General features: G+C 41.4%; 1 protein-coding gene and 1 long non-coding RNA gene across 6 annotated transcripts in view; both read right to left on the bottom strand.

Moving 5' to 3' along the window:
• Positions 1-12,677, bottom strand: part of LOC310698904 — a 400,562-nt gene that overhangs the window by 32,068 nt on the left and 355,817 nt on the right. The gene's annotated exons all lie outside the window — the stretch shown is intronic.
• The window catches only part of KLHL13 (kelch like family member 13), an 80,017-nt gene that overhangs the window by 25,619 nt on the left and 41,721 nt on the right, over positions 1-12,677 (bottom strand). For all 5 annotated transcript variants that reach the window (XM_083486409.1, XM_083486408.1, XM_083486412.1 and 2 more), the window contains one exon: positions 4,073-4,214. In XM_083486409.1, the coding sequence (XP_083342535.1) occupies positions 4,073-4,214 (142 nt within the window). The remainder of the gene's footprint in view (positions 1-4,072; positions 4,215-12,677) is intronic.

Genomic DNA, 12,677 nt, shown 5'->3' with positions numbered 1-12,677 from the left:
CTTCAATTGTTACTATGGCTAAATGTCAAGAACAGCCTTCCCCCAGCCCCATATAACAGTTATATCTCCAATAAATTCTATTATCCATTATTAGAATAATAATCCATAGTTATTTACTTGTTGTATATTCATTAAATAGTACCCAGTTCCATATCTTCCAATCCCATTTCCTGCTGGCCATGATTTCCCACCCTAATTTGGAAATAAAGTTCCTTCCATTTCTGCTTCTTCCACTCTTTTTCCATAAGGATCGCTGGATGCCATTTTCCTCTGAATTCACTCCAACTTGCACACAGGATCCTTTCTCTCTCAGCTCTATCTCTGCCATATCAGGATGTTTCTTAATGTTTCTGTCCATGGTTTCGTTCTGCTCCCCAGCATCACAACTCTGTCTTTTGCCTGTTTCACTCCTCCAGGCATCATCTACTACCATTCTACTCTCATGTCCCAGCAGATCTTAATCAGTATTTTTTCCAAAGATCCTGTGTTTTCTTTGGTCTTATCTTTCTCTGATCCATTTCCATTCACCATTTTATGCATCTCAGCTCTGAGCTCTTTCAGTTGCTCATTCAATAATTGCCAAATCACACCAACAATCTTTGCCGTATTGGGTTCTGTTAGTTTCCACCTTAACAGTCTGGGCCTTGAAAAGCTTCTCTCTTTAAGAGAAAAGTGCTTTCCCATGCTCAGGAATGTAGTTTGTCTTCTGCCACCAGCACACCACAGAAATGACAGAGAGTTAAAAGTAATATAAGGTAACAATTCTTAACCAGCAGACAACCTTATCCGTTTGTTAACTTTCTTAATCTCAAATAAAAAAAATCCTTCCAGTAGCACCTTAAAGACCAACTAAGTTAGTTCTTGGTATGAGCTTTCGTGTGCATGCACACTTCTTCAGATAGTATCTGAAGAAGTGTGGTATCTGAAGAAGTGTGCATGCACACGAAAGCTCATACCAAGAACTAACTTAGTTGGTCTTTAAGGTGCTACTGGAAGGATTTTTTTTATTTTGACTATGGCAGACCAACACGGCTACCTATCTGTAACTTAATCTCAAATAGATATACTTTTTGTATATTTTTTTAGTCTGTTTGTTAATGCTAATTAATGTCTCTTCTTATGCCAACATTCAATTCGTGTTCCAGGTGAAAATTAACTGGCAGGCAGATTACAATTTGGGTAATTCATCCCAATCTCAGAAGTAGTTGAAAGTGAGGTTTCGCTGACCTGATGCCCTGAGGGCTAGCCTTGAGGGCTATTATGTGGTGTCTGGCAGTTCCTCACTCTAAGACAGGAGCCAGCAAACTTTTTCAGCAGGGGGCCGGTCCACTGTCCCTCAGACCTTGTGGGGGGCCGGACTATATTTTTTTGGGGGGGAAATGAATGAATTCCTATGCCCCACAAATAACCCAGAGATGCATTTTAAATAAAAGGACACATTCTACTCATGTAAAAACATGCTGATTCCCAGACCGATTTAGAAGGCGATTGGGACGGATTCGGCCCCCGGACCTTAGTTTGTCTACCCATGCTCTAAGACATTCCCCACATCCAAAAACCTCTTGTGTCCACTGTGACGAACAGCTTTCTTCAGTAAATGTGAACTTAATCCCTTATTTTCCTCTCTCGAAAGAGAAGGCATGACAACCAAGATTTATGTCTTGGCTATCACCAATCACCACATAATTATTTCTGCCAATCAATCACTAGTTAGCTATATTTCCTCCAGAAGTCTCTCTTGCCCCACACTATTTGATAATCACTGCAACCCGAAGGAATGTCCCTGGTAGAATTAGCTTTTACTCAGTATAACCAAAATAATCACTCAAAAGCTGTTGATTTGAAGGAGACTAGGGTGGGGGAATGGTTTCGCTAGTTGCAAAGTAAAATTGAAGATGCTGCAGAATTGTTCCCCCGCTAAGAAAAGGATTCAGGTTGGAACAAGTTGCCAGAATGCAGACATGCTTACACAGGGCACAAACTCAATTTCTTCATATAATTAGGAAGACTTATTTTGGTCCCTAGCAGAATGTGAGCCCAACAGCACTTTTCACCATGAACTCACTAGAAAAGACTTAAGCAGGCCATTCTCTCTTAGCCTCATCTTACCTATCTTCAATATGAGGGAAATAATAATGCAAACCCACCCACAAGGCTGCCATTAACAATTACTGAGAGATGCACGTGAAGTATTTTGAGCGCTCTAAAGTGCTCAAAACTGCAGGAGGCAGTGGAAGACAAGAGTGCCTGCCGTGCTCTGGTCCAGGGGGTCACAAAGAGTCTGATACAACTAAATGACTAAACAACAACAAAAGTGCTATATAAATGATAGATGCTGGCACTGCTATTCCATTCTCTTTCTCTCCCCCATACCTGCCAATTTCTCCTACACACTAGGAGCTCCTTCTGCAACTTACTTCCTTGAACTGCCCCAAACCATCATCATTTCCTCTAGGGCCTCTATGTGAGGGAGTGGAGAAAGGTAGGAGGAAGAGTCTTATTCAGCCCCACTCTAGTATGCATGCACATTAAGGGATTCTTGTGGTAGGAGGGGTTATTGTTGCATTTGTATTTTTACAAATACAAGCAAATACAATCTTCGGATGAACAGCGGTATACCAATTCAATAAAATAAATAAATTCTTTTCATTCTGTTTTAGGCTGTCTGAGAACCACACATGCCTCACAAAAGCTTTTGGCTATACCTGCAACATTCCATTTCTAATACAAAAATCAGCAGAGCACAATGCGAACATTCAGCTGGAGCAAGTTCCCAGAACACAGGCATATTTCCATCCCAATACTAACTCTCTTCCTCCATTAAATCAATGAGAGAGCAATGCGACCTATCCAAGGTGTGGGATTTAGCCTCATTTCACAGTTATTTGAAATGCAAGTCAAAGACCACACAGTAACAGCAGCAGATGGTTACTATAACCATGGTCACAGGATGTGTCTGGACTCCAGCACAGTGCACTGATGGATAATGAAATTGAATTGCCCGTTGAAACATGCTCTGAGCCAAGGGAACAAAAAGGTAGTAGGAGTGAAATATTAACACAGAGAGACCGCTTCCCCTGGCAGATTCCCTGGAAGGCATCCATGTGTGATTCTTGGGCAAATGGCTCTCTCTGCTCGCACAATGTCAAACACACACTGTTTTCTCCTTTAATTCTAGCAAAAGGTCAGGTTTCCTGTTGCTGCTGCTAATCTGATCAGAATGTTTAATTGGCAGAAGAGGGAGAGAAGAAATTTCAGAAGCTAACAAGTAACAGGTACCCATGTGCCCTAAGGAAGGCAGAAGAGGAGAAGCATATATCATCAGCTACTGTAGAGACCACCACTAGTCTGAGAGAACCGTTGGGGCAGGAGTTGGCACCTCCCTGCTTCCATGCGGCTACTTAAGATTTGTATGCCCTGTAGGAAGGCAGAAGAGGAGAAGCCCTGGTTAGGAGCACATACCTTCAAGCTCCCAAGCAGACCATGGGTTGGTGAGGAACTCACTTCTTTCGTATTTAATACCATTTGTTTGTTTTTACTATTTTTAAGTATCACCTTGGGTATAATAATAATAATAATAATAATAATAATAATAATAATAATAATAATAATTTTTATTAGGGTTACATAAATGCAACAAACGTACAACTATGTACAGTGGTACTTCTGGATACGAATGGGATCCGTTCCAGAGCCCCGTTCGCATCCTGAAGCGAACGCAACCTGCGTCTGCGTGTCTGCATGTGCATGGGTCGCGATTGGCTGCTTCCGCGCATGCACATGACATTGTTTTGACCGTCTGCGCATGTGTGAGCGGCGAAACCCTGAAGTAATGTGTTCCGTTATTTCCGGGTTAGCGCAGAGCGCAACCCGAAAGCGCTCAACCTGAAGCAACTTCAATCCAAGGTATGACCTGTACTTAATTACAAATGGCTGCAATGGCACTGGCAAAGCACACCAACAGAGAGATAAGGGATTCAACCTCAATGAGAACTTGTCAGAGAAGCACCCGTGAAATAAAAGGAACTCTCAAAAGGATGATATGGCTGTTCAGATCATGGTGTCAACTTACCTGGAGTACTACAGAACTATGAGTGTTGCTGGTGAAAAATCTTGTGGTTCCTGCCTTTGATGATTGTAGATGGGCAGACACACCCATATCGCTGCTCCCAATGGATACTTTCATGTGAGGGTCTTCCTCTTCAACCAGAGATCTAAAATGCAGAGCAGAAGAAAGCAACCTTAATCCAAAGCCTGCTTTTCATTCTGCCACATGAATGGCATGTCGAGCCAGAGACTTCTGGGAGGATCTAAAATGAGAACTGGGTCAGATTCCTGCTAGACAAATGTTAAGTGTTCAAATGTGTCATGACTTTTTTTAAAATTTCCACGCTAGGTTTTGCTGCCAGCTGTGGTGGTGCTGGCAGAGTAGGATTCGTGGGGTACAAGTCCAGGACGATGCTCAGCAGAATGAGTAGGAGAGCCCTCAAACGCAGCACAGTTGGCTTACCCATCCTGAAGTAAGAGATTACATACTGCCATCTAAAATGCTGGGGAAGAACCTCGTAAAACCATTAAGTCCAGAGTCTAAAATTATTGAATCACTGCCAAGACATTAAAAGCTGTAACTGCATCAAGCTCTGGCAACCTTTCTTTAACAAAAATACACCCTTTGTGTACTTGTAAAGGTAAAGGGACCCCTGACCATTAGGTCCAGTCATGTCCAACTCTGGGGTTGCGGCGCTCATCTCACTTTATTGGCTGAGGGAGCCGGCGTACAGCTTCCGGGTCACGTGGCCAACATGACTAAGGCGCTTCTGGCGAACCAGAGCAGCGCACAGAAACACTGTTTACCTTTCCGCCGGAGCAGTACTTATTTATCTACTTGCACTTTGACATGCTTTTGATCTGCTAGGTTGGCATGAGCAGGGACTGAGCAACGGGAGATCACCCCGTCACGGGGATTCGAACTGCCGACCTTCTGATCGGCAAGTCCTAGGCTCTGTGTTTTAACCCACAGTGCCACCCGCCTCCCCTTTGTGTACTTAAGTGTCTAAAGAAAGTTTATTTACTGTTGGAAGGTAGACCATAGGGCTTTAGGAGGAAGAAAGCTCTCCATAACCTGTGTAACCATTAATGCCCAAGTGGAAAACCATGCAAGTTGGCACCCCCTTATATAGGGCAGTTTCATAACATGTCTGAAGCACAACTGCCATTCTTACTGAGGAGTTATCTGAAGACTGTCAATATACAGATAAAAACATTGGCCTCCAAATAAGTTTCAGAAATTACTTTAACTGCCCAAAGATGCAAGTGAATTTTAAACTATTCCTTTTTGTACCTGCACTGAATAATTCCAATTCATATATCAATTTGTATATTAACATTTTTATGGAATTCTTGTGAACATTCATTTCTTGCTTTGAGTCAGGGAGACCACATCTATTTAAAGCCATTTCTGAAATGTGAGAATTTTTCAGGGGTTAATCAAAACCATGGATAGTTCAGAGAGGGATCAACCTTAAGAAATACTAAACAAGTAACTTGGACCAAACAGTGAACACAGGTTCAAAACATGGGTGTGAAATACATAGAACACACACTACAGAAATACAGACCGTATTTAGCAAGCCCATCATTTATCTGTACATGGGGACAGGTGAAAAGTGGTGCTTCTTTTAGCACACAATTCTGTTAATTGCAATTAACAATTCAGAAGCAACCTGGGTGGAAAATCTCTAGTCACATTTTGATTAATTGCATAAAACATTTACACAACCCTAATCTAAGGATTTGCCTCCTTCCCTGTATTCCATGCCAGGAAATAAGTGTGACAAGTATAAGAAAGCAGGCATTAACATACTGGCGGAGAACAATTCCTATTAAAAATATCTTCAAAGTCCATAACCTCCCTGTACATTATTAAGCTACTCCAGTTTTGCCTTTCATAGAAGCAGCAAGTAGACAATATCAGACAGAAAAAGTTATATCCATATTAAAAACTGTTTGCACAAGAACTTAAGACTGGAGGTGGGGGAAGAATGGGAGCAACCAGCTTAACTTGCTAAATTTAACATGGTCTCAACAAAATAACTTCATAGGTAATGATTCCTAGACAGAAACATGTCTTTGATAGAAGACCCCAGCAGTGACTCAATTAGGTGCTGAAAACCCAACCAGCAGTCACATGTGATGCATCCTTGGTTGAACTGCAGCCTTTCAGCAGTCTTGTTCAATTTCTAGGACACTGAAAGAAAATTCCCCAGCAAATTAAAAGTAATACGCACTGGATTGTTTTCCAGTTTGCTCTGGAAATATTTCTGATGCCCTCAAGAGCAATTTGTCTATTTTACATGTATTTGGTAATCAAAAATAAAAACTTTGAAACCTGTGCCATGTTTGCCTAATGTTGTTGCAATTGCCATCTATTCACGTTACTAATTAAATGGGGACTCCCCCTCCCCCCGCCCGAAGGAAAATAAAAACACTGGGGAAAGGTTTCCACCCCACACAACTGCAAGACTCGCATGGTCTGGAAAAAGGAAGCTGTAGTACTAACCTTCTCCTCATGATCCTAACTTCCTGTGTGCAGGGCATCCCTGATGTGTGGGAGCACCTTCAAACTAAAGTTTTTCTGACACTGAATTGCCAGTTCTGCCAGGAGGAACCTAAAACATGGAAGCCCTCAGAACCTGAACTAGCCTAGAAGAATTGTGGATAGTTGGCAGGCCCACTAATCCAAAATTATACCTCGGACTTAAAAGGCAGCTTTAGAGTAAAGCAACCCCCCATGCACCGTTTCAGTCATTCCGACAACACAATTTCGAACAGTGGAAAGAGGGATTTTAATGGCATGGATAAAGATGCCAGAAAGCCACTGAGACAAATTCTACTTGCCAAGAGGAGCCAGCCCTCACATTCTGAGTCTACCCATGTGTGGAACTTCTCTCTCTGCAGCGGTGAAGAGGCTTCAATGTGCCAAGTCAAGCTTAGCATATCAGAACCACCTCCAATTTATCAAGCTGTGGATGAAGCATGCTTGGTACAGGGCACAGAAAAGGAGGTAGGAGGAGAGCAACATCAGAAGAGGCACTTCAACAGAAGTGCATGGAGCAGAGGAAGAAATCTCTCTTGCAGGGCACTGGGAGCATCCTTACCTAAGGCTGTGAACCTTATGTGATGGAAATAACCTCATTGCCGGTCTCTGTGTGTAAAAATATTGTCTGTTAGGATATAGACATATGCTTTCTTCCCTTGGAGCAGTGCCTCCAAAATCTTAGACCAAAGCCAGTGGTAGAGAATTTTCTCTCTTCATAAGAATTTAACATCATCAGTAAAATACGGTTCCAACTGCAAGCTAGGCATTCAGATTTTATTTTTTACATTCCAAAACTGAAACACATCCTCCACTTTATGCATCAGCTGCAAGTTATCAGGACAAATAAAACTAACCAGCAGGTGATTAATTACCAGCAACTCATACCTCAATGGCCACACATCAAAGAATTAGAATTCTTTTTTAAAAAAAGTCATTTCTCTCCACCTAGGCTATCCAATTAGGTCAACTTTGCATGCACTTTCTGTGGGTTTATTAGCATGTTTTCTGAGGTGCAAATTAGGTACTGTTAACAAATGCATTTTATTTCTGCTCATTAATGCTGACATGACAAATATTACAATTCATTAGGTAAATGAAGAATGTAAAAATATTTATCAGTGTTTCCTGGTGTGCATATTATATCAGAACTAGGAATTCCAAAAAAGAGGGGGCGCTCATTCACTTTCTAATTAATTCTACTGCTCTGATCAATAGATGCCATTACATTAAAATGGGGGGGGGGGAGCAGCCAGTTGGATTTTTAATCATCATAAAAGTCTGCAAAATGCAAAGGTAATATAAAGATGTGTAGCTAGGACAATTCACAACATCTGCAGATGAACAATATGTAATGAGGTGGGAAGAAGTCTGCTAGGCCCCAACAGTCTAGTTGGGCAGGGAATGCATGCACCTTGGTCTGTATTTTTTAAAAAACAAAATACCCCCCCAACACACATTCATACCCTGAACACGCCATATCACCAACTACTTTTGATACACCCCTCATTTCATCACATACATGAAAGACTGTTGGCAGGAAGGCAAGGTTTAAGGCCCCCCTTGGTCATATGGAAGTGTAGGCACACCTTTTTCTCTCTATCTCATTGGGCAATCATAGCTTTTAACATTTGATAATCTCTTATCCTGTTAGGGTTTAGAGGTGGTTCCCTATTGGACACCATTCGTATACAGCCCTGGCTTTTCCATATCTCATGAAGATGAAAAGCTCGAACAATAAGCAGAGAAGACTGGAGTTCAGTTTGTGGTAACACAGAGTGACAAAAGGAAAGAAAATACTTTTAACAGAATTATTCAAGTTATATACCTATTTAAAAATCCCCCCCGGTCCGTCCCCCCTACAATCTTTGATAGTAAAACCATGAGTCTTGAACAGAGAGCTAAGTAGGACTTGGGTGGCTCAGTCTAAAATGCAAATTAGGCAAACGGGTTCGGTGCCTAAATTTGAGGGTGCATGCCTCAGCTATGTAAAAAGCACGAAAAAGAAACATGCCCCCTACACTTTTGGACAAGGAGTACAGAGGCAGCATGGCAGAATAAAGAGAATGGCATTTTAAAAAGAAAAATCCTCCGCAAATAAATATTTTAATACACATTTAAAAGATGTATTCTCTTTCAGAGGTAGTATTTAATGCATGCTTGGTATATTTAAACGGCTGAGAATTATGCTGCAGCACTGAAAGTAGCGCAGAGCTGTCTTCTGATCCCTAGATCAGCCTGATTCAGATCAGGTTGTTTTGTGTAAGAGTTCGCAAAGACTGGATTCCTGCAAAATTCCTAGTTGATGCATACCTCACCCTCCAAGACACTCAAGCTCAGTACCTTCTGAATGGTTGAGGGTTGACTTAGTTGTGAGGTGAAATAACAAAGTGACAGAATTTAAATGTCCAGAATAGGAACACTGTAAGTCTTTTGAAGCAAAGCAAAATTACTGGGCACCTTAAAGTCTATTAAATTTATTATGGTACATACGATCATGGACTACAGCCCCCACTATCACATGCCATGAAGACTCGTGCTAATGGTTTGGGGGAGAGAAGTGTCAAATCGTCATTTGAAATTAAAAACCAATAGTGCTTGTACTGCTGCTTGATGAAGTAGGAGAGGAGAGGAGCTATTTTAATTCAACAAGGCAATACAGTGGTACCACTACTTACGAACACAATCCATTTCAGGGTACCGTTCGCATCCCGAAAAGTCGGTAAGTAGAGCGCTGCTACTGTGTGTGCGCGAAGCATGCAGATTGCTTCTGCGTGTGCAGTGAACCCAGAAGCAAACATGAAGCAAACGTAACGCAAGGTATGAATGTAAAAAAAAAGAAAAAAGAACATAAACCTTGTCTGGCCCAAATAATTTCATATCAAAATAATTTTTAAAATCTGTGATTTGTACCTTCCAGTTTGAATCACCACTCATCTTAGAGGTTTGTTTGTTTGTTTGTTTGTTTGTTTGTTCTGTTCTGTTCTGTTCTGTTCTATCATCATCATACTTTATTCTTCCATTTCTTACCCACTTTCACAATGAGGATCCAGGGTGGGTTACAAGAATACAATCCCAAAAACAATTAAAACAGATTGCAATTAAGAGAATAGGGTAGGTCCTAAAATACAGATCTCTGACACCGTAGGTAAGCATAAAGAGGCATCTCTTCAGCTTACAATGAAAGCTGTGTAATGAAGGGGCCAGACACACCTTTGTGCAGAGGGAATTCCACAAAATTAGGGGTTACCATAGTGAATGTCCTCTCCCAGGCTATCACACACATACACAAACTTCTGAGGGTTGTAGAATTTCCAAGAGGGTTCCCTCTGTTTATTTCATCACGTAAGAGGGCCTGTAGAGGAGGAGGTGGTATTTCAGATATTTGGAGCCCAAGTAATTTAGTGCTTTAAACACTTTAAACACCTTTAAACACCTTGAACTGGGCCCAGAAACAAATAATAAACAATTTCTAGTTGCAAAGCCACCAAGATGTTCTAACTCACATGTTCCTATGCCATGGATTCTCTTGTTATGCCTGGGCAAACTTCACTAATACTTTAATACTTTTAATACTTCACTTAATACTTTTTAATACTTAATACTTTTTAATGAATTCTGAAAACATGCACAAATTAAGCATTTGGACATTTATTTGCTTTGTTGTACAAAACTTGTTCTGGAGTCAGTGATGCGTAACATGATTATCTGCCCATGAATGCCTCTTCTACAGCAGATCCAGAAGCTGTGGGGGCAGAGAGACTAGCATGCCGAACAGCTCCCTCATTTTTGTAAAACCAACTAGGAAGCAGGTTGAAGAATCAAATTTCAAGTATTATTAGAACAACTTTTATGATCACAAGCTACTGCAATGTAGTCAAGTCCTACAGTAATTACAGGTGCAGCACACTAAACACATTCATCTTATCACAAGTCTATAGCTATCTATGTAGAACAGCATCAGCCCTCGACTAGCACAGCTGTTCTAGCTGGGGCTGATTTTTGTAGTCCAACGCTTCTAGAGCAGAACTTATTAACTTTTCATGTTGGTGACACCCTTTTTAGACATGAATCGTTTCGTGACACAGTAATTCAGTTTTACTAGCAAACCAGAGGTTAAACTAACCCCTTTCCAGCCCCGGGAAAAGCGATGGCAACATTCGCACAACACGCCAACACACTAACGTGTCGCAACACAGAGTTTGAAAACCTCTGATCTAGAGGGTAGCAGGCTGGCAAAGGCCAAGTAGAAAGAGAAAAGGGTAAACTGTGGGCACACAAGTGCACCAGGAGGCATTGTGCAAGAATCGCTACTGTGAACTTACAGACCCCCTTCCTCACCTCAGGAAAATAAAAGTAGTCTCATTTAAGGAATTTCATTGACAGTGCTCCTTATACATGGGCAGCAAAAAATCCCACTTGATCTGTAAAGACCAATGAATTTCAGTCAATTGTTTTATAAGGAAATCCATCAACAACAGCTATTTAGTAAAAGCACACAACCAGCAATTCTAGCTGCAAAATTCAAAACCAACCTAGAATCAAGAAATTCATATACTGTAGATGCAAAAGGGAAAGTACATTTCTGAATGAGGCAGAGGAGGTAGAATGATGGCATGTTAACCCTTTTCAAAAGTGTGGGCAATTGACAGACAGAACTTTATGTCTGTTTTGCTTGTGACATGCTGTTGTCTGGATTGGATCGGTTGCTGGAGGAAGGACAGTTGCATCTATCACACATCTGGGATAGTAGATGGACACTGAGCTCTTCCACATTGCCAAGTATGCTATGGCACAATACCCTTCTTGCATTAGTAGTCATGTGACCACCACCCTCTACTGCCTGGGGTTGATGGGATCTGGAGAGTGCCGCATTGGCTACTGTTTTTGTTTGTTTTTGTTTTGTTTTGTTTGCAAACTGCTACTAGAGAGGTTACATGTGGCATGTTTGAATTATCTCAAGGTAGCAGAGTAGAGAATCTTTACAAAATGAGATGTTGGATCCTCCCCATTTTAGGGCATAAATGACTAGATGCATTGGCAGATTGGGCAGTAACTTAGTTGGATTTTTTTGAAAGGCGGCTTCTTCAGTCTATGAACTGTGCTTTCAAATAGCTCTGCCTCCCTCAAGCCTACAAGAACATCTGTCTACAACTCAAACACTGAATCTAAAATACAGCATTTGGTGCACCGTAAACATTTGTTTGCTGGTGAAGTAAGTTGGAGGGTCAGGCTGCAAGTAATTTAATTAAGACAAAAAGGCTGATGTAATTTTTAGCTTCACACTGTGTGACCAAAGTAGGCAAGAAACCCTATAAGGAACAAGCAGACACAGACAGACACAGACACACAGACACACAGACACACACACACACACACACACACACACACACACACACACACAAGCTACAGTTAATCCTTCCCAAAACCGAATAATAATAATGGTTTACTATAGAAAAATAACTCTGAACAGGAGAGAATGCAATTCTACTAGTGATTGATTATTGCATTTCAACAATGACAAATTAAAATAAAGGCTCTTTTTAAAATAACTGACAAAAGTCAATGCTTCTTTCAAGTGCCTTGATAAGATAGGAGAGAGGCCAGCAAGACTACACTGGGGAAAAGTTCATATCAGCATTTCCTAAGCCACTTTCTTAATTGGGCATTTGCTGCACTTCTCTCCCTGAAAAATGAGGATGACTCACAGTCCCAGCCAGGAAATAGTGCTTGCGCTAAACCCAAGAACAATTACAGCACAGCACTTGCCTGCAGAGCTAACCGATCAGAACTCTGTTCTTTTAACCTTGTCACAGGCAGACTGGGGGCAGCTATTTGGCTGGCCAGCACACCTCCTCCTTATTGCCTCTTGGGTCACAATCTCTCTGCCTCCAGAATGCTCATGTTCATGTGCTAAAATCAAAGAGACCAGCACAGTCCAGCAGCAACAAGAGTTTCCAGTGGGAGGAACGAAAGAGAAACAGGTCAACCTAAAAAGATGGAGAACAAACACCACGCAAGCTGTAAACCAAGTCGGTATATATGCAGGTAAGTTCAGGGCTTTTATGGCACAGCAGCCATA

Source organism: Podarcis liolepis (genome assembly GCF_965112155.1).
Source record: "Podarcis liolepis genome assembly, chromosome: Z".
NCBI lineage: Eukaryota > Metazoa > Chordata > Lepidosauria > Squamata > Lacertidae > Podarcis > Podarcis liolepis.
Note: the sequence above shows the minus strand (reverse complement) of the source record. Positions and strands in the feature narration are given on the sequence as shown.